Here is a 23,669-nt window from a genome sequence, read left to right on the forward strand (position 1 = left end):
TCTGTATCTTCTTGGGGTGCGATCAGCCCTCCAGCTCACACCCTTCCCCTCATCTTTAAACACATTTCCGTGAATCAAGCGACTCTCTGTACCAGGTTCATTTAGTCTTGATAATACGTCTGCGTTGACGTGTTCAGAACCTGGTCGATGTTTTACTGTGAAACGGTAAAAGTTGTAAGCCCAGAAACCATCTCATGAGGCGAGAGTTTGTATCTTTCTGTCGGTATGACCATTAAAGTGGAGCATGATCAGTTACCAAAGTGAAGTTTCGTCCCCACACGTAATAGCGAAGCCCTCCAGTTCACAATATAAAGTAAGCATGGAATATATAAAGTCAAAACTTCAATATATAAAGTCATCGTCGGAATATACAAAGTCAGTGCTGCAATATCCATCCATTTCCCAACCGTTGAATTCGACCACAGGGTCACGGGGGTCTGCTGGAGCCAATCCCAGCCAACACTGAGTGCAAGGCAGGAACCAATCCTGGGCAGGGCAAATGCATCATTTTCAAAACATTAACCGAACAGTGTTTTTTTAATTTATTTTTCTGAATACGTTTTTGTTAACTTACTTTAGTTCAGAGTCGTTTCAATCAATATATTTTGACTTTGAGTTTATATATATTCAGGAATGAGTTTATATACTCCGATGTTGACTATGTATAATCAGGAATGACTTTATATATACCGATGCTGACTTTATGTATTCAAGTTTTGACTTTATATATTCCGACAGTGACTTTATATATTCGGGAATGACTTTATATATTCAAGTTTTGACTTTATATATTCTGGCCTTGACTTTATATATTCAGAAAATCAATGTATTTGCCTGTTTCGCACCCCATAGTCTATGTGTGTGTGTGTGTGTGTGTGTATACATATATATACACACCCGGGCCATTAATAACAATAATATACAACTCTCGTTCATATCCTGCGTCCTCTCATTAAACTTGTATCCCGCATCACCCGTGGGCATGCACGCCAGCGGCAGCCTGTCTATGAACTTAATTTAAATTTTATGTTTACACCGTGCTTTGTTTCCGAAGTAGCAGCACTCATGAATATGGTTGTATATATGTCATTCGCTCGCTTCCTATTGTTTCGCTGCCTTCTCAATTATATAATGCATGTTTTCTTCAGCGTGTTTTGGAGCTCTTCCTGGTTTTCTACGTACTGCGTTAAAAGTCAGTTCACGTGATTACGTGGGAGGCGTGATGATGTCACACGAAACTCCGCCCCACAGCTTTCCCGCTCAACTCCATTACAGTAAATGGAGAAAACACGCTTCCAGTTATGACCATTACATGTAGAATTTCGAAATGAAACCTGCTCAACCTTTGTAAGGAAGCTGTAAGGAATGAGCCTGCCAAATTTCAGCCTTCTACCTACACGGGAAGTTGGAGAATTAGTGATGAGTCAGTGAGTGAGTGAGTGAGTGAGTCAGTCAGTGAGGGCTTTGCCTTTTATTAGTATAGATGACAACAACACTCATGTCAATGACAAAACAATTACATTAACAATCATGTTACGTTATTTTTAAAATTTTTCCTTTTCTTTTTCTTTTATACACTACTTCTCCGCTGCAAAGCACGGGTATTCTGCTAGTAAATAAATAAAACAAAGCGTTGCATTTTTAAGTATAAGTCAGGGTCTGATTTTATGATCCATTTTTCGTGTTTCAAGACCCAACTTATACGTGAGTATATACGTTAATATCTTGATATTGTTTGTTGTTGTTCAATGAGGGCCCCCAAACTCACTATTTTTTTTTTTCCTCCATTAAACCCGAGATAATTTTTTTTCTTGTTCTTCACTACAAACATGGGACAATTAACAGATAAAAACTAGATGGAATGTTCATTTATGGCTTAAATTAAATAAAATTGATGAATGCTGAATGGACAAGGTTTGGATTATTATTATTATTACTTACATTGTAGTGCATCACTTTTTACCTCACCCCACCAATGTTTATAACACCCATGCATGACACTCTTCAGCATATACACACAATAAAGCCACATATTTGAAGAGATGAGTTACCAGTTACTAACTTAAAAATAAACAAGGAAAATAAATATTTCTAAACTATACATTGAAAAGGAAAAAAAAAATCGAAAATTTGGCTCTGGATTTCACAATCAAGTACCGTAGATCCCGGAATACAGGCCGACCCGGTATATTAGCCGAACCCCTTCTCTACCTACTAAATTACATGTATTTGCCGATGACCGGTATTTAAGCCGACCCCCTTCTCCAAGCAAAATTTTCTAAATTTCCTTAAAAGTGTCTCTTCGGGTATATTTATAATGTTTATCGGCGAGAATTTGTGACTGCCGGCATTTTTTTATATATAATATAATGTGCATAATTTACCAAAACACCAATAATTTTTCTAATGTACTAACCAAAAAGTTATAAAAAGTGCCAAGCCTACTTGATTAAGCTAGGAGCATGGCGGCACCCATGGTCAGCGCTCAGGGCTCTCCTTTTCAGTGCACTTTTTTTTATTGTTTTTGTACTTTTTTTGTCCTTGTTTGTGCACGATCGGTTTGGCGAACATCCGCTACACCATTCAGAACCTTATAGACATCGGTGTCCAGAGCCAGACATCTGTTTCGAGTGTTTTTCATCACACGCACAACATCCCAGACAACATAGCGAGACCAGCGGGCTCTCCGTGGATTGTTGTCAGGTCTAGGAGACGACACAGACGGAGTAGGGAAAGAAAGCAGAAGCGGGGTCGCAGATCCGGCGTTATGCTAAAGCTAAAAACAACCATACAAGCCCTATACAGAACTTTTTCTGCACCGAAGGAGCTGCTTTTAATCTCATTGTAGATGCGTATAGTGACAATAAAAGGCATTCTATTCTAGAAACAATTTCATACTGTACTCGCCATTTAATTTGACATCTTTGGGCTGTAGTAAGGGAGGAGATATTTCCACACAATGTCCATCTTTATTTCGATTGCGATCGCTTACTTTTACCTTCTCTTTCTTCCTTAGCAATTATGTGTCTTGCTTGCATGGTCTTAATGAATTATATATATAGGTAAATCACTGCAATGACGGAAATGACATCCACAAACACATGTATCTGGGCTCCGACTGACGCTACTAACGCTCTCGGTTGTTTGTTTACAATCACGCAATCGGATACACGTGACCGCATCCGTTTCGTAACGCAAGATGTTGATAGTAAATCAAAACAAAAAATTTCATTTTAAACTTCCCGATAATTTATTATAAATTTTATTAATAAAATCAACAACTAAAACACTTTTTTGAATAAATTCTTTATTTAATTTAAAGTACCGGCATGCACAGTTACTTCTTCATCTGAAAGATGGCTCTGTGGTTTCGTCATTATTTACTTCCGTATTCATCGGCAAAACCAGCATTGCGCTGGAAATCTTGAATCTGAAATGATACTCGTTGTATAAACCGACCCCCAAACTCCAAGCCAAAAATCTAGGACGAAATTTTCGGCTTATATAACGGGATTTACGGTATGTTTGATACTATTGCCATATTGCTTATTCAGAGAAAAAACAAATTTATCTAAACATTAAACACTCCTAAAACAGTAACTCAATAATGAGTAGGTATAAAAAAACATGTGACAAAAGTAAAACTCCAGAAAAAAAAGAAAGGAATGAGAGATTTAAAATCATGAAAGTGCAACTTCTACAGTCGGCAGTGTAAAGTACTTCATGTTTTTCATTAAAAGTATAATCAGAATTCACTTTATTGGCCAGGTACACTAATGTCTATTAGAAATTTGTCTGGACAGTATTGGCGCAACATACATTGATAACAGAAAATGCAAAAGATAAAAGAAGATAAAATATGATGCAGCATATAAGGACAATACAAAAAAATAAAAATGATAGTTGGATTAAAATGTCCAAGCAGTCTAGTGTGCAGGTATACATTGATACTAAGTTCATTGATACGAAGCTCAGACTTGCACATGGAAAAAAAACTGTTCAGGTGATGTATTGTTTTAGTTTTCACTGCAAAAAGACTTTTGTCAGAGGGAAGTCTTTGGAACAGGTGATGCCCTGGGGGTGTCCGATCAGCAATGACCTTTGCCAGGGGTGTGGAAATCCAACGCCCGACTCGTGCGACACGGGTAAATTGACCGTCGGACAAGCGTGTTTTTCTGGTTTCAGTTGTCCATGCACAAGTGCAATTTTCTGGAGAAAAAAAGAATTACGTGCACTGTGTAGGGCACATTTTTACCACTACTTTCAAATGTTAAATATTTGGGTATGTAATTCGTGTGGAAACAGTCTACTTAGGCATGTTCTTCATGTCTCAAATTGGTCTTCAATATTGTTTACAAAATGACGGCTGATTTTTAAAAAGGGAAGCACTCTTACGGTCTTACATAAGTATTTTACCCTACTATTTACACGCTTGGAGATGCAGTCATTTTTTAATGCCGACATTACAATGTAATTTGATGATTTTTCAATATAAATCTCTAACTTTTATATATTATTGATAAAATTCATTGTTTCTACATAAAAATGTGGTAATTTTACTTACAATGCAAATGTTTTCACCACATAAAGCTTGTTAGGCAGTTAATCTTTAATGAAATTTGCCATTTTGCATAGGTTGTGATATATTGAGGAGTTGAGAAATTTATTGCGTGACATCAATTTTAATGAGCTGTCTATAGATCATTTTTGATTAGAGAATTTTTCATATAAAACAAGTTGGTTTTGCGCTGTCAGTTTATTAAAAATAATGAAGAAAACATTCTAACAGTTTACAAATGTTATGAAATACTGTATGCATAAAAATCTTCACTTAGACGCGATTATTTTTTCCCCCCGACAACATCGGTAATATTTACGTCATAGGAAATGTACCACCTTGCAGAATTTCGAATATGTCATTAGGAATTACCTGCGTAGCCCATAATGCACTACGATAAGCACATTTTTCTCGCTATATGCGTGTTGCTGAAACTGAAGCAAGTAGCATCGCGGATGAGAAATGAATCTTTTCTTGATTAAAACTGGCACAACAGGCCCTGAAAAACCTGACAAGAAAGACAAACAAAAGCTGAAAGGGACGGTGAGTATAATTAAAAACGAAAAACGGTCTTTTCAATCGTAATGGCTCAAAGAGTTTCCATGGGTAAATGCAAGCAACACTGACTCCGTTTTTTGCCAAATTTGCCGTCAGTATCAGTACCAGGAACCATGCAGTTCAGCTTAAGCAGAAATGAACAGCATTCAGCCCATGCTGTCTGAGATGGTAAAGATTCTTGGGGGAGAAGATGTTGTAAGACAAAAGCTGAAGAACATGGCAGAAAATGAATCAGGACAGTGTTCTGTTATGTAACTGTAATATGTGAAACAGAACTAGTGTAGCTATAATGAAGGCATTGTTTATTAGTGAGTTAAAATGATAAGGGAATCTATACTAATAAAAGGCAAAGCCCTCACTGAATGACTGATTGACTGACTCACTCATCACTAATTCTCCAACTTCCCGTGTAAGTAGAAGGCTGAAATTTGGCAGGCTCATTCCTTACAGGTTACTTACAAAAGTTAAGCAGGTTTCATTTCGAAATTCTACGCGTAATGGTCATAACTGAATCCTACTTACGTACATATATACGTCCATAGCCTGCAGCGTTGCATCCCCCATCACCACGCCTCCCATGTAGTTGGCTGTCTGTCTATATTGCGTCCCCCATCTCCACGCCTCCCACGTAATTGACAGCCTGCCCATATAAGGCCGTCCGTCACTCCGGTCTCTTCATTCCCTTCTTTGCTTCGCCACGGTATTCATGTCTCCCGGCTGATAACTGCAGCCTTTTTATTTAATCCACGGCTTCTCCGCCGTTTTATTGTTCGTTTATTATGATGCGAAGTTATCGTTGAAGGCGGTTGTATGCTTACAACGCTTGACAGATGCCAAATGTCACTTCAACACAAGTCCTGCAAATACTAACATAATTGAAACAAACCATGAAACTCAAACCGATTATGACAGCAGCAATCCAAGCTGTGGAACAACAGTAAAAAGGAGGCGTGTCAGACGTTGTGGTACATTTTCTGATGCAGCTATATGGAAACAACTTTGCGACACTGCCGCCAAATACTCGCAGAAAAATCCACAAGTTAATCGACACGCTGTCACTAAATACTCGCAGGCAAATCCACAAGTTCATAAAGACGATTTCGCTAAATACTCACAGGCAATTCCACATCTTAATACAAGGAATGCCTGTTAAACATCTTAGATTCACGAGTAGCGATTTGGGAAGTGAACACTTCGATGAATGAAACCTGTTATCTTTACAACGGTTGACAAACACGGAATGTAACTTGAACACATGTCCTCCAAATACAAACCTGATTGAAAGAAATAATGATAATCAAATCCTCGATGACAGCGACACTCATAACATTGACAAAACAACTACATTGACAATCATGTTACGTTACGTTTCCTTTTCTTTTTCATAACTTATTTAACACACTACTTCTTCGCTGTGAAGCGCAGGTATTTTGCTAGTCTTTTATATAATGTTCTAGAGCAAGGTGGCAAAATACTACTCCCTGAAAGAATTTTTTCAGTTTTAAAATGGAAGGCAGTTTTGGTATGAATAAAAGAGATCAGAAAAAATAAACTATTTTTCACTTTTGTTATTTGTTTATGGGCAAGTGAATTTAACTGGTGGACAATTGGATTTTCTAAGTTTACTTGTCCGTGGAAAAGTAGAAAAAAATTTGATTTCCACACCCCTGTTTGCAGCCCTCTTCTTTACCTTGGACTCATATAGCACTACAATGTGCAGTAAGTTATAGCCTATGAGCCTTTCATAGGCTTTGATGATGTGTTGCATATTGGCCTTAGCCCAAACAAAGGCAGCAACTAACTAGACAGTTACAGAGGAAGTCAGAATGGACTCGATGGTAGCTGTGTAGAACTGGACCAATAAAGTTTGAGGGAGATTGAATTTAATCAGCTGATGCAAAAAAAAATTCTCTGATGGGCTTTCTTAATGATGTATGTGATGTTATTGTTCTTATGGTTTTGGGACAGCAAAGTGCTCAGTATCTTAAATGATTCTGTCATCCCAACAATTGAGACATTTATAGGAAGTGATAGGACAGCATGTAGCTGTTTCCTGAAATCTATGATCATCTCCAGAGTTTTTTAAATGTTAATGTCCAAATTATTATGGCTGCACCACAATGTTAAGATTTTCTACCTCTTCTCTGTATATGGACTTATCATAGTTTGAAATGAGGCTTTAGTGTTATGTCATCCACAAATTTATGAAGTTCGACAGACGCACTGCCAGAGGTACAGTTATTTGTATAACAAAAAAATAATGGGGAAAAGGAAAAATCCCTGCCCTGCACCAGTACTAAGAGTTAATGGGTCAGATGTGTGCCCAACCGCACGTACTGCTTTCAATCTGTAAGAAAGTCTGTGATCCAAAGGCAGATTGAACTAGGCAGGTTGAACTGCACGAGTTTCTTATCTAGGAGCTATGGGATTTGACTGTACCGAAAGCAGAGCTGAAGTCCACAAACAAGATCATCACATATGTTTATTTGTTTTTAAATAAAGCTCAGACTTAAATTTACTGTATCATCCATATACCGATTGATTCTTTATGCAAACAGAAATGGGTAGGATTCTTGAGGTAATTCAGAATAAGGTGTTCAAAGGTCTTCATTGCAAGGTTATTATAGTTAACAAAAACTAAAATCAAAACTGAAACTATTATTAAAAGAACATTTTCGTTAACTGAAATAAAATAAATTTATTAAAATATTTTTTGTTTTTGTTTTTGAATGAATATTCTTGCTGTTGTTAATCTTTAACTCTTGTAAGTTTTAACTCTAAAACAAAGTCATCCAACACGAGCCACCCACACATATTCATCCAGTGAACGCTGGCTGGTGACAGAAGGCAGGTGTTCACACAGCATTTGCGGTGACAGAGAAAGCTGAACGTGGGTGCATAAAACGTGTGGAATATAATGTGACTTATGTGCCACCTTTCTTTGCACTTGTTGTATATCAAGATGTAATTAAAACCACTGAAATCAGAATGTGCTGGTCAATAAAATATTTACCACATGGACAGAAAAATCATGAGTAACGTTTCAGTTTATTTCTCAGGTCACTGCTTTTTGTTGACAGCAATTCACCTGCCACTTTGCACAGGAAAAATTGTTTTTACTTTCTCATATATGAAGTATAGAGAAAGTATAGTAATCATGAAAACATTCGACCCGGATATATTGATGAATCTTGACGTTATAGACCTCCCAGAGTCCAAAACAGTTTTTTGGAATTGTGTCTATATGCGCACATGTGTGTATGTAAACATGATAAATCAAAAAAGCAACTAGATAGATGGATGAAATTCGGTAATTTGGTTGTTACACCACAATTGTAGATCTGTATTAACTTTTGGGCCAAATCCATCACCCAGAAGTGGTACTTTTACCTGAACACATTCTCGTTTTATTTATTCATTCATGCAGCCAAGTCCGATTTATTCAATTTTACTTTTATAATAATTGTTCAATATATTATTAATTTGATTTGTTGTTGATGGTTCCTTAACGCACATAATATGAAAATATCATCGTCTTGCGGTTTACTCCTGAAATATCTATCAACAGATCTGAGTATACAAGAAAGTCTAGGGGTGACCACCCCCCACTTTCAAAAATAAAACGGCACTGATCTACAGACTATGTCATCATACAAGATCAGCATATTATTGCTGACAAATCACTTTTGGTTTAAAAACATCGTTTAACAATGAAGCGATACAAACAAAAGGTAGGTAGGTGAAGAGAGTCTACCAAGTGATGAAAAACTAAACTTTGTAATGGGTTTTTGTATTTATTAATTTATCTTTTTTAGCTCATATTCACAACTCAAAATACCTGATATTGTGAAAGTAATCCATTAGCAGAATTAGATTTTAAAATATGTTCCCCTTTTTCAATGTTTTTCTCTCTCTCTCAAAATAGACAGATAGTTGAAATATCATATCCTTTTTGTTCTTAACATCAGCCTTGTACATATTGCATACCAGGGATTTTTCCTGCCTTACATCCAAATCTGCTGCGGTAGACTCCAGGTTTCCTGCGATCCTACTCTGAATAAACAGGTTTAAATAATGTATATATTGTTCTTAATCTCGGATGTTGTCTCTGTTGTTGTATGCCTGTCCATACTCCTATTACCTGCTCTTGCTCTGTTCATTATGGTTTAACTGTCCTTTATGTTGGGCTATTCAAGTCTCACTGCCCCTAACCTTGACACTACATGCTTGTTTTTCTTTTGTTTCCCTCAATACAGCTAGGTGGGGTCTGCACACTGATTCAAGTCTAAGAGCCTTGTTCTTCCTAAGCCCCTGTGTTTTTTTCATGAGAATATATTTAAAAAATTATAAAATTGTGTAAAATTGTTCATATTCAGTATTTAGTTTTGATTATGCTTGTTTTTATAAATAAACCATGTAGTGTAGTAAGCTTCCACTAACATTAAACTTGGATCCTGTCTGAGTGTGACACAAAACTAAACTCCTTAGGAGTTGCCATAATTACTAAAACTAAAACTGAAACTAACAGAAATAATATAAAAAGGCAAAACTATAATAACCTTGCTTCATTGCCACAGGGGTTAAAGTTACTGGTCTGCAGTCATTCAATAAGAATACATATAAACATACTTGCTTACCTTTCTAAGTTTACTGAAAGTGGGCAGCTTTGCCAATGAAGTTAGGCCTATATTTATCATGCTAAGGAACTGTAAATCTTTAAAATCCTCTGTGAGACCTTCAACCTCTCCATCACTAGAACGACAGTTATCAACCACTAAATCTGACACCTAAAAAAAAAAAAAAATTCAGTTTTGAAATAAAGCAATAAAATCAATGAAATCCCATTTTCTTACATCTTCAAGCATGATTCCTTAAACCTGGCAGAAAGAAACAAAATACAAAATACACTTTTGGAGAGCTCTAAAAATGCATCCCCAAATTAGACAATTTTTCCTTTGATTTTGCAATTTCCTTACTATTTGAACAGATGTTTGAAACTCCCTTTATAGAATTTTAAGTACAGAGCTGCCACCATCATAGCCATGAATCTTGAATCTTGCACTACAATCTTAATATTTAAAACTGAAAAATATCAGAAAAGTTCTTATTAAATTAACCCTACTACAGCAATAATGGAAACCACATTAATGCATTTGTAGTCCTAAGGATCAGATGGTCTAAAATTATTATTAAACTACACTTATTTTAATGTTAAGGTGGAATACCAGAACCGTATATGATGCAAAATGGCTTTCTAAAAGGTATCTGAAACACATGGTAAAAATCACCCAAAGCAGAGATTTACAGGTTGCAATAATCTTTATTTATGAAAAGAGAAAAAAAGAAAAGAATCATACCAGACTTGATAGTTAAAATGATTAATAGACAACACTGAAATGGTCTGATGGTTACTGTTTGCATCTTTCATATGCAATAAAACACTTGTAGATTATAGGATTTTGAGTTATGGTAAATCCATTCATCAATTTGCTATAACAATTATCCTCATCAAGCTTGCCGGGAACTGGCGCCTAATTGAGATAGCTTTTGTGGCAAGGCAGTTTACAAATGCAAATATGGCGTCAATAAAGTTTTAAAGCATACTTGTGCACAAATTCATATACACTAAAGTTGATCCACAGTACCCAAGAAAAACCTATATAACCACAGAAAGAACATGCAAATTCCACAAGCATAACAAGAAACCAGGGTTTTGGAACAGTGAAGTAGAAATGTAAATGACTGTGCCAACAAGCTACCCAATTATGGGGACTAGGGATGTCATGATACCAGCATTTTTGTATTTGGTACCAATACCAGTAAAAATTTATGATAATTGATATCTTTCGATGCTAAAATAGACATCCTATTCAATGGCTTTTTATTAAAGCACCTTCACTTATTGAAGTGAACAATGAAGGGCCTTTGTCTGTAATAAAAGTATAAAACACAAATACTAACAGTAAAAACAGCTTTAAAATTCTGGTATATCCATCAAATTGATACCCAAGTATCACTTAGGTAAACTGGGATTGGCATTCATAAACACTAAAATACAAAGCAAGGCTTGAATTTTATTGTGTGGCAGAGATGGGAATCTCCACCATGCAACAATAAATGGGGTTTATAATCTTCAGGTGGATTTCAACATAGTGTTTATAAAGAATGATGTCATGAACTATCTTTATTTATCTTAGTATGAGCACATTTTAAATATTCCTGGCATTTTCTGTTAAGTAACTGAAAATTACTTCCTAAAATCCATACTTCTTCTTTCGGCTGCTCCAGTTAGGGGTTGCCACAGCGGATCATCTGTCCGCATATGGATTTGGCAAAATTTTATACCAGATGCCCTTCTTGACGTAACCCTCCCCATTTACGTACTGCTGAATTAGTGAATTACAACATAACTCCAGATATTTTCCTTTAAAAATATTGCTAAATTACCGGATTAGTCAAATTGATTCAAATACGAAATGTTTGCAACTCATGGGATTTAAATTTTCAATATCGGTCCTTTTTTTAACATTTCTTCCAATTATAAAGCTTACTGTGTGAAGTCACACTTTTCATTTGCAAATTAATCTTTTATTTCAGAAATGTTGTTAAACAGCCTTTGTTTTGTTGTTTTCAAGGTTTCTTAAGCGAGTGAGACGACTTTGTTATTTCTTATGCCTGTGTATAAATCCTGAATTTGAGAATTACTTGGGACGTCGTTATTTGTACTCATATTTATAACCGTGTGACAGTACTACATTCTTCAATGTACCATTCAAACATGTACTTCCACCTACAGGTTATATTAAAGAATGGTAGTTTGCCTTCAAAAGCCAAATTTTTAGTGTTTGCTGATTTGTATTTGGCAATGAAGTATGCAGTTTTGCTTATCCTGAGAACTGTGTGTTTCATCAATTACATGTCTCTGTTAACAGAGTACATGGTGGAATTTTATAAAAAAAAAAAATTGTCAAATAAGTTAGCTCCACTATTACGAGTAATCTTTACAGAAGCCACAGACAACAAAATTCTACCTCAATCTTTTCGCCAAGAATTAAATTACCGTCTTTCCAAATAAAAATAAGGACTTATTACAATGTGCATCATACAGACCAATTTTACTTCAGAATAATGATGTTAAGATACTCTCCAGAGTTCTAGCTAGAAGGAATTCTTCCTGTAATATCAAAAGATCAAGCCGGATTTATTAAAGGCAGACACTTAACTTCTAATCTTTGGTGCTTGTTTAATGTAATATACTCACCCCTAAAATCTAGCACACCAGAGATCTTATCTTTAGACGCACAAAAAGCATTTGACATGGTTGAATGGGACTACCTATTCACCACATTGCACAAATTTGGGTTTGGCTGAATATATGTGCATGGTTGTTTAAAGATTTGCTGTTGGCTCTCTTCTCTTATTCTTGGATGGGAGTTGAATTCTGTTTTGTTAAGTTCAATTTGATTGTATATAATGTCATATTCTTTGTTGTATTCTTTGTAAACTTTAATCATATGGAATGCTACAAAATAAAATAAGTTATTAAAAAAAAAAAAAACACACACACATAAATCATACAGTTAACATCTTTTAATAGGGAGAAGTGCCTTGTTCTTCGAAGCATTGAAACACTAAATAAATTTGAATTTGGTATTAACATATGGAGCTGCTCCTGTTATCATCAGGGTAGACTCGCCAAACAGCCACTTAGTCTGAATTTTGCACCAATGTTTACTTGCTACAAATGTTTTTAGCATTGCCATTTCTCCCACATGCCGCAAGTGCAACTGTGGATGTGTGTAATTATAATAACAACATTTTATTTATATATCATCTTTCCCATGTTCAAGGTGCTTAAAGTCATAGTTCTACCCGACGCTGAACTGTATATACTGTTTAGGAAAATAGACAGCAGCACAGACTGATGGACCTTTGCAGAAGTACTCATTAAAAATATACAAAGAAGATCAGTGACACAAAGAGTGATTATAAAGAGTTGTACAAAAACCATATAGAGTACACCCCTAAAATTCATGGGGGTTACGTACCTAGAGCACCTGCGAATTGTGAAAAACCGCAAATTTTGGATGTGGTTAAAAAATGCCTATTTTCATAGTTTAAACCCTAAATATGCCCCCAAAACACTTTAATTTAAATTTCAAACTCAGCTTAACACATTACCTAAAAATAAAGAATGTAAAGGTAAACCTGTATACTGTCCTACTTGGAGTATCCACCCTTTTTGGAGTCTCTGGAGGGTGTGCTAGAGGGCGTACCTTCTGGGGACTCCCTCGTACTGCTGGGAGACTTGCTCACGTGGGCAATGACAGTGAGACCTGCAAGGGCTTGAGTGGGAGGAACGGCCCCCCGGATCTGGACCCGAGCGGTGTTTTGTTATTGGACTTCTGTGCTCGTCACGGATTGTCCGTAACGAATACCATGTTCAAGCATAAGGGTGTTCATATGTGCACTTGGCACCAGGACACCCTAGACCTCCGTTCGATGATCGACTTTGTAGTCATGTCGTCGGACTTGCGGCCATATGTCTTGGACACTCGGGTAAAGAGAGGGGTGAAGCTGTCAACTGATCACCACCTGGTGGTGAGTTGGCTTCGATGGTGGGGGAAGATGCTGGTCAGGCCCAAACGTGTTGCGAGGATCTGCTGGGAACGGCTGGCAGAGTCCCCTGTCAGAAGTAGCTTCAACTCCCACCTCGCAGAACTTCAACCACGTCCGAGGGAGGTGGGGACATTGAGTCCGAATGGGCCATGTTCCGTGCCTCTATTGTTGAGGCGGCTGACCGGAGCTGTGGCCATAAGGTGGTCGGTGCCTGTCGTGGCGACAATCCCCGAACCCGTTGGTGGACACCAGCGGTGAGGGATGCCGTCAAGCTGAAGGAGTCCTATAGGACCTTTTTGTCCTGTGGGCAGCTGATAGGTACTGGCAGGGCAAGCGGAATGCGGCTTTGGTGGTTGCTGAGGCAAAAACTCGGGCATGGGAGGAGTTTGGAGAGGCCATGGAGAACGACTTTCGGACGGCTTCAAGGAGATTCTGGCCCACCGTCCGGCGTCTCAGGAGGGGGAAGCAGTGCAGTTTCAACACCGTATATGGTGGGGATGGTGCACTGCTGACCTTGACTTGGGACATTGTGGGTCGGTGGGGGGAGTACTTCGAAGACCTCCTCAATCCCATTAACATGCCTTCCAATGAGGAAGCAGAGCCTAGGGACTCTGAGGTGGGCTCTCCCATCTCTGGGACCGAGGTGGTCAAAAAACTCCTTGGTGGCAGGGCCCTGGGGGTGGATGAGATCGCCCGAGTTCCTTAAGGCTCTGGATGTTGTAGGACTGTCTTGGTTGACACGTCTCTGCAACATCGCATGGACATCGGGACAGTGCCTCTGGATTGGCAGACCGGGTGGTGGTCCCCCCAGAGGGTGTGTTCCAACTACAGAGGGATCACACTCCTCAGCCTCCCTGGAAAAGTCTATTCGGGGGTTCTGGAGAGGATGGTCCGTCAGATAGTCGAACCTCGGATTCAGGAGGAACAGTGGTTTTCATCCTGGTCGCGGAACAGTGGACCAGCTCTACACCCTTAGAAGAATCCTGGAGGGTGCATGGGAGTTTGCCCAACCAGTCTACATGTGTTTTGTGGACTTGGAAAAGGCGTTCAGCGTGTCCCTCGGGAATCCTGTGGGGGTGCTCGGGAGTATGGGGTACCGGACCCCTGATAAGAGCTGTTCGGTCCCTGTACAACCGGTGTCAGAGCTTGGTCCGCATTGCCAGCAGTAAGTCGAGTCCGTTTCCAGTGAGAGTTGGACTCCACCAGGGATGCCCTTTGTCACCAATTCTGTTCATAACTTTTATGGACAGAATTTCTGGGCGCAGCCAGGGTGTTGAAGGGGTCCGGTTTGGTGGACTCAGGATTGGGTCACTGCTTTTTGAAGATGATGTTGTGCTGTTTGCCGTGATCTTCAGCTCTCTCTGGAACGGTTCGCAGCGGAGTGTGAAGCGGCTGGGATGAGAATCAGCACCTCCAAATCCGAGACCATGGTCTTCAGCTGGAAAAGGGTGGAGTGCCCTTTCAGGGTTGGGGAGAGCTCTTGCCCCATGTGGAGGAGTTCAAGTATCTCGGGGTCTTGCTCACAAGCGAGGGAAGACTGGACCGTGAGATCGACAGGCGGATCAGTGCGGCATCCGCAGTGATGTGGGCTCTGCATCAGTCTGTCGTGGTGAAAAAAGAGCCGAGCCTTAAGGCAAAGCTGTCAATTTACCAGTCGATCTACGTTCCTGCCCTCAACTATGGCCATGAGCTATGGGTAGTGTCCGAAAGAACGAGATTGCGAATACAAGCGGCTGAAATGAGTTTCCTCCGCAGGGTGTCTGGGCTTTCCCTTAAAGATAGGGTGAGCAGCTCAGTCATCCGGGAGGGGCTCAGAGTAGAGCCGCTACTCCTCTGCATTGAGAGGAGTCAGATGAGGTGGCACGGGCATCTGATCAGGATGCCTCCTGGACGCCTCCCTGGTGAGGTGTTCCGGGCACGTCCAACGGGAGGAGGCCCCAGGGAAGACCCAGGACACGCTGGGTCTCCCGGCTGGCCTGGGAACGCCTTGGTATTCTCCCGGAAGAGCTGGAAGAAGTGGCCGGGGAGAGGTAAGTCTGGGCCTCTCTGCTTAAGCTGCTGCCCCCGCGATCCGACCCATGATAAGCGGAAGAGAATGGATGGATGGATGGATAGTTCATGCCAGTAGATGGTGCTGTTTGTTTCATGAATAATTCCAATAGGTTTCGTTTCTCTTGATTTATCTTCTTGTTGATTAATGTACGTTTGGTGCAATTTTATAATATCAGAGCTCGGAAAAATACACCGATTATTTTCCAGGATATATACACTGCTCACAAAAATTAAAGGAACACTTTAAAGAAACACATTAGATACATCAGATCTCAATATGAAGTTGGATATCTATACAAATAACAACAGGGCAATGTCTTAGGAACAAAAGGATGCCAAGTCTTTTAATGGAAATAAAAGTTTTCTGCCTACAGAGGGCTCAATTGTGTAGACACCCTAAAATCAGAGTGAAATGAAGATGTGGCAAGCTAGTCCATTTTTTCAAAAACTTAATTTCTGCTACTCAAAATGCTTTTCAGTATCTTGTGTGGCCCCCACGAGCTTGTATGCATGCTTGACAACGTCGGGGCATGCTCCTAATGAGACGACGGATGGTGTCTTGTGGCATTTCCTCCCAGATCTGTATGAGGGCATCCCTGAGCTGTTGTACAGTCTGAGGAGCAACCTGGCGGCGCCTAATGGACCGAAACATAATGTCCCACAGATGTTCTATTGGGTTTAAGTCAGGGGATCGTGAAGGCCATTCAATTGTTTCAATTCCTTCATCCTCCAGGTACTGCCTGCATACTCTTGCCACATGAGGCGGGCATTGTCGTGCATTAGGAGGAAACCAGGACCTACTGCACCAGCGTAGGGTCTGACAATGGGTCCAAGGATTTCATCCTGATACCTAATGGCAGTCAAGGTGTCTTTGTCTAGCTTGTAGAAGTCTGTGCGTCCCTCCATGGATATGCCTCCCCAGACCATCACTGACCCACCACCAAACTGGTCATGCCGAATGATGTTACAGACAGCATAACATTCTCCATGGCTTCTGCAGACCCTTCAACGTCTGTCACATGTGCTCAGGGTGAACCTGCTCTCATCTGTGAAAAACACAGGGTGCCATTGGTGGACCTGACAATTCTGGTATTAATTGGTAAATGCCGATCGAGCTCCACTGCCCTGGGTTGTGAGCACAGGGCCCACTAGAGGACGTTGGGCCCTCAGACCACCCTCAAGAAGTCTGTTTCTGATTGTTTGGTTAGAGACATTCACACCAGTGGCCTGCTGGAGGTCATTTTGTAGAGCTCTGGAAATGCTCATCCTGTTTGTCCTTGTCCAAAGGAGCAGATACCAGACCTGCTGATGGGTTAAGGACCTTCTATGGTCCTGTCCAGCTCTCCTAGACTAACTGCCTGTCTCCTGGAATCTCCTCCATGCCCTTGAGACAGTGCTGGGAGACACTGCAAACCTTCTGGCAATGACACACATTGATGTGCCATCCTGGAGAAGTTGTATTTCCTGTGCAACCTCTGTAGGGTCCAGGTTTCGCCTCATGCTACCAGTAGTTACACTGACCATAGCGAAATGCAAAACTAGTGAAAAAAACAGTCAGAAAAGATGAGGAGGGAAAAATGTCAGTGGCTTCCACCTGTTAAACCATTCCTGTTTTGGGGGCCATCTCATTGTTGCCCCTCCAGTGCACCTGTTGTTAATTTCATTAACAGCAAAGCAGCTGAAACTGATTAACAACCCCCTGTTCTACTTAACTGACCAAATCAATATCCCAGAAGTTTCATTGACTTGATGCTATACTCTGATTAAAAAGTGTTCCTTTAATTTTTTTGAGCAGTATATATCAGAGTGGAATTCACTTCAATACATAATAGTGGCGACGAGGAGTGGATCTCAGGGAGTAATCCGGCGACTTACTGCAAAAGAATCAGAACTTAAATTCGGAAAAATAAATAAAATATATATACGGAATGGCATTATTAGGCCACATTGAGGAGTTTGACATTTCAAATCCGGCCTCATGGGATTCGTATGCAGAGAGACTGAACTTTTTTCTAGAAGCTAACAAAGTAACAGACACTGCCCAGAAGCGTGCAGTGCTGCCGTGTGTGATTGGAGGTAAAACGTTTGAAATTGTTAGGTCGCTCATCTCCCCTGCTAAACCCGGTGACAGGTCGTATCAGGAAATTGTAACATTGTTAAAAAATCATTTTGCACCCACCCCTTCAGAAACAGTTCAGCGATTTCATTTTAATAGGAGGAACCAAAAACCCAGATGAAAGTATTGCAGAACTTCGAAGGCTGTCAGAAAACTGCAATTTTGGTAACAGTTTGGATTCCTTGCTGAGAGACAGACTTGTATGCAGGGTCAGAGATGAGGCTCTTCAGAGGCGGCTCTTAGCAAAATTAAATTTAACCTTTGCCTTAGCTCAGGAAGAAAAACTTGCATATGAGGCTGCATCAGTACATTCAAAAGAAATACAGGAATCATCTATTAAATTGTGCACATCAGACACCCATCAGTTGCAAAATAAAAACTCAAAAGCGAAGTCTTATTTCTTACACTCAGACATTTTGGACCCCGCTCAAGGAAATTGCAGTAGTTGTGTGGGGGAATCTGCAGAGAGTATGTCGCCAGGGGGCTTATCCAGTGAAAGGCAAGCCAGCAAGTGCAAGTTCATCTCACAAATTAGAACAAAGAGGCAGTGCAGCGGCAGAGAGTTTTGAAGATGGATGTGATACAAGTGTCTATTCTACAGAAATCATTAACAGTGTGGGAGATTGTACAAGCAGACACAAGACATATACTCTTGTCACATTACAAGGAGTACCATGCAGGATGGAAGTGGACTCAGAATGTGAGTATTCCTTAATCTCAGAGGAGACCTACCACACATTATGGCCAAGGAATGCCCCTCCTATTGTACCCAGTGATATTCAACTTGTGGATTATAACAAACAAAATGTTACTGTGTTGGGTGCCTGCTCAGTCAAGGTACATTATAGGAAGGACAGCGGTGATTATAAGGCATTACAGGAGCACCCATATCAGATTCCATCCATCAATCAGATACTTACTACATTAGCAAAAGGAAGAGTTTTTGCAAAACTAGACCTGGCACAAGCATATCAACAATTACCAGTGGATGATGCAGCTGCAGATGCACAGACCATAATTACTCACAAAGGTGCATTCAGAGTTACTCGTCTGCAGTATGGGGTTTGTATTGCTCCAGGGATTTTTCAGAAATTGATGGATGACCTCCTTTCAGGCTTTCCGGGAATGGTTCCTTATTTTGATGATATTTTAATTGGAGCAGAGACTGTGCAAGCCTTAGTTGAAAAGTTGTATTTAGTACTACAACAATTTGCAGATGTAGGCTTGAGGCTAAAAAGGACAAATGTGTGTTTGGTGTACCAAGTGTAGAATTCCTAGGGTTCAGAGTTGATGCTGAAGGAATTCATCCAACTACCACAAAAGTTAAAGCGATCCATAATAATAAATATTATTAATAAACAATAATAATAATAAACAGGAGCTGCAAGCATTTCTGGGACTGCTAAACTTTTATCATTCATTTCTAAAAGATAAGGCCACTGTGGCAGAGCCACTTCACAGACTGTTGGATAAAAATACCGTTTGGAAATAGTCCGACACCCATGAGATAGCTTTCAATGAAGTAAAAGAGTTGCTATCGTCAGACAGTATTTTATTGTATTATGACTTGGAGAAACCACTTAATCTCACCTGTGATGCTTCCACCTATGGAGTAGGAGCTGTTCTGAGTCACACAGTAAGTGGTGGTCATTAAGCTCCAATTGCATATTACTCGAGGACTATGACCAATACAGAAAGAAATTATTAACAAATTGATAAAGCAGTACTGGGTATCATTGTAGGAGTTAAAAAAATTTCATGAATACCTATATGGTAGGAGTTTTACAATCATCACAGACCACAAACCATTATTGGGGCTGTTTAAAGGAAATGGGTCATTACTGTTAAATGCATGTGACTATGAACTTCAGTATCACCCAGGAAAAGAAATTAATAATGCGGATGCATTAAGCCGTTTACCCCTCAGGACCCTAGAATCGGAAGTTCTTATGCTAGAATCTATCTCCAGACCCCCTTTGCAGGCATCTGATATTGCATGCATGACGACAGCAGATCCAGTGTTAGCCCGTGTACTGAACTGGGTGTGGAAGGAGTGGCCGAAGGAAAAATTACAGCAGATCCAGTGTTAGCCCGTGTACTGAACTGGGTGTGGAAGGAGTGGCCGAAGGAAAAATTAGGGGAGGACTTCAAGCCATTTGAAAGGCGTCAGCATTAGCTGTCTTCATACAGGGGATGTCTTCTTTGGGGAAACAGAGTAATAATTCCACAGAAGGCACAAACTTTAGTGCTCGCTGCTCTACATGAAGGTCATCCTGGTATGGTAAATATGAAGGCTCTTGCCAGAAGTTGTGTGGTGGCCTAAAATGGATGAACAAATAGAACATTGGGTAGCTAGCTGTACTTCATGTCAAACTACACGGCATGCTCCAGCCAAAACTGTTAGTCAGCCATGGGAGGTAGCCAAGAACCCATGGTCTCGACTGCACATTGATTTTGCGGGACCTTATCAAGGAAAAAACTTTTTTTCTCATTGTTGATTCCTTCTCAAAGTGGTTAGAGGTCAGCCCTATTTTTGCTGCAACAACAACTGCGGTCATTCAAATATTGAGAAAGTTGTTTGCCACACATGGACTTCCAGATACAATTGTGTCTGATAATGGTGCACAGTTTACTTCGGATGAGTTCCAGGAATTCTTGAGGCGTAATCTCATAAATCATATCAAGACAGCTCCATTTCACCCATCGTCAAACAGCCAAGCTGAACGGATGGTGCAAACTACTAAAGATGCACTTAAAAGAATTGTGGTCGGGGACTGGCATCTTAGACTGTCAAAGTTCCTGCTGCAACAGCATGTAACTTCTTGTTCCAGTACAGGATATAGTCCAGCAGAACTATTGATGAACAGGAAACTTAAAACATGCTTAGATCGTCTCCACCCAGATCTAGTGTCAGATTTGCAAAGAAAGAAGGAGGCGAGGTTTTGTAAAGTTACACACAGTCCAACAAGGCACTTTAAAGCAGGGGATAGTGTGTTTGCAAGAAATTATGCAACAGGGATGCCAGCAATGGTAGTGAGAGCTATGGGGTCAGTATCTTACGAGGTTAAGACAGATGATGGTCGAATATTTATGAGACACATCGACCAACTTAGAGGGCGAGTAATTAACTCAATGCCTCAGGAGACTGAGAGCCACTTGGAAAATCATGAGGAACACAATACCACACAGCCAGCTATGTCCCAACAATCAGCTGATGATAATTCCATGACACCTGATCAGATTCAGGAGGAGCCCACTGAAGTTACCCCAAATGAGGGCCTGTCAGATGTTGAACTTGAGCGTCCTAAAAGAATAACTCGCCAGCCAACCTATCTAAAGGATTATGTTATATAGGGGGGAGGAATGTGATATATTGCCTAGTATTAGTTCATGCCAGTAGATGGTGCTGTTTGTTTCATGAATAATTCCAATAGGTTTTGTTTCTCTTGTTTTATCTTCTTGTTGATTAATGTACGTTTGGCGCAATTTTATAATATGCAGAGTTCAAAAAAATAAACCGATTATTTCCCAGGATATATATATCAGAGTGGAATTCACTTCAATACATAATATCTACTGCCTAGCATTTTCCTGGCCAATACCCAATCTCTGGACAACAAACTAGACGATCTCCGTGGTAGACTTCGTTTTCAACAAGATCTGCGTGACTTGTGTTTCCTCTCTCACAGAAACATGGCTCACTGCCTGCACACCGGATTCGGCTTTCCTGCCAGTCGGTTTCTCTATCCACTGCGCTGATCGGTCTGTCTCCTCCGGGGAAAAAGAGAGGTGGCAGGGATGCTTCCTCAACACATGGTGTACGGATGTGGAAGTCATTTCACAAAGCTGTTCACCGGACCTGGACTGTCTGATCATCAAGTGCAGGCTGCTTCACCTGCCTAGGGAGTTTACAGCTGTACACATGGCGGCTGTTTACATGCCCGTGCAAGCAAACACCAGCAACGCACTTAAGGAATTGTACGGCCTCATTACGGACTGTGAAAACACACACACCAAAGGTCTAGTTATCATCGTCAGGGACTTAAACAGACCTCAAGCTTGCTTTGTTGATCACCAATACTACCAACATGTCTCCTGTCTTACCAGGAGTGTTAACTCATTGGACCACTGCTGCACTGCACACAAAAATGCATGTCGCTCGCTCCTGCGGCTGAACCTCAGGCAGACAAACCACCGCTCTGTGCTGCGCTGCTCCTCCCTGTTTACAAGCAGCAGATGAAGCTCGCAGAGCAGGTCTTGTGAGAGGTGCTCTGCTGGACCACGGAAGCGGAGGAGAAACTTAGGGACTGCTTTGAATCTGTGGATTGGGATGTTTTCAAAGAGTCCTCTGAAAATCTGGACGAGTATGCCGCAGTTGGTCGCAGGCTTCATCGGGAAATGTGTAGATGACTGCGTACCCACAAAGTCTGTACGCATATTTCCCATCCAGAAGCCCTGGATGTGTGCTGAAGTATGCCAGCGGATCCATGAGTGCAGCAGTGCGTTTCACTCCGGAGATACACAGGTATACAAAAAGAGCAGGTATGATCTCCGAAAAGCCATTAAATATGCAAAGCACCAGTACGCCCACAAACTGGACTCTCAGTTTAGCAGCACAGCAGACTCTCATTGGATGTGGCAGGGTATTCAGCTGATCACAGACTACAAAACCCGGACACACACTGCCACAGCTACCGCCACTTCACTCCCGAATGAGTTGAATGTGTTATTCGCTCACTTCCAGCTCGCTAACACAGACAGGCCCGTGAAACCCCCTGCAGCGCCGCAAGACTCCAGCCCAAGGCTCTCCAAGGATGACGTGAGGAAGACTTTTTCACAACTCATCATCCGCAAAGCACCCGGCCCCGACGGAGTCTCAGGTCACGTTTTAAAACACGTTGCGACCAGCTATCTGCTGTCTTTATGGATATTTTTAACATATCTCTGAGAATTTCATCAGTCTCCACCTGCTTCAAGCACACAGAAATCATCCCTGTCCCAAAGAAAAATAAAGTAGACTGCCCTAATGATTACCACCCAGTAGGACTTCCTCCCATAGCCATGAAGTGCTTTGAGAGGCTGGTGCTAGAGCACATCAAGGATACCGTCCCCGACAGTCCGGACACCCTCCAGTTAGCCTACCATTGCAACAGGTCAACGGTGGATGCCATCTCCATAACACTTCACACCACCCTGTCTCATCTGGAGAACAAGAACTGTTATGCCAGGCTGCTGTTTGAGGACTACAGCTCTGCATTTAACACCATCATTCCATCCCAGCTCATTGTTAAACTCCTGGATCTGGCTGGGGCTTAGGTCTTCACTGTGCAACTGGGTACTGGATTTCCTAACTGGCAAATCTCAGCAAGTGCATATTGGAGGAAAAACCTCCTCCACCTCCACCATCAACACTGGCATCCCGCACTACACACTGTCTCAGGAAAGTGAACAGTATACAGGAAAGTGAACAGTATCAGGCGGGACCCCAGCCACCCTGCACTGTCACTTTTCACCCTCTTCCCATTGGGGAAGCGACTAAAGTCCATTCGGATGCGCACCTCCAGGTTCAGGAACAATTTCTACCCAACTGCAATCAGACTCAGAACAATCAGTAATCTTGTGTCACCTCCACTGCTACCTGCACATGCACTTCTGCCACCGCCTCCATTTATTTCTAGGATTCTGGTTTTATTTATTTACTTATTATAGTCATTTATTTATTGTGGTTTTTTTTTCTATGTTCACTGTCTGCAGGGGCACATGCAA

General features: G+C 40.7%; 1 protein-coding gene across 1 annotated transcript in view; it reads right to left on the reverse strand.

The window, feature by feature from the left end:
• The window catches only part of anp32e (acidic (leucine-rich) nuclear phosphoprotein 32 family, member E), a 64,014-nt gene that overhangs the window by 36,300 nt on the left and 4,045 nt on the right, over window positions 1-23,669 (reverse strand). The window contains exon 2 of the mRNA XM_039763155.1: window positions 9,754-9,903. Within this exon, the coding sequence (XP_039619089.1) occupies window positions 9,754-9,903 (150 nt within the window). The remainder of the gene's footprint in view (window positions 1-9,753; window positions 9,904-23,669) is intronic.

This window comes from Polypterus senegalus, chromosome 1 (assembly GCF_016835505.1).
Source record: "Polypterus senegalus isolate Bchr_013 chromosome 1, ASM1683550v1, whole genome shotgun sequence".
NCBI lineage: Eukaryota > Metazoa > Chordata > Cladistia > Polypteriformes > Polypteridae > Polypterus > Polypterus senegalus.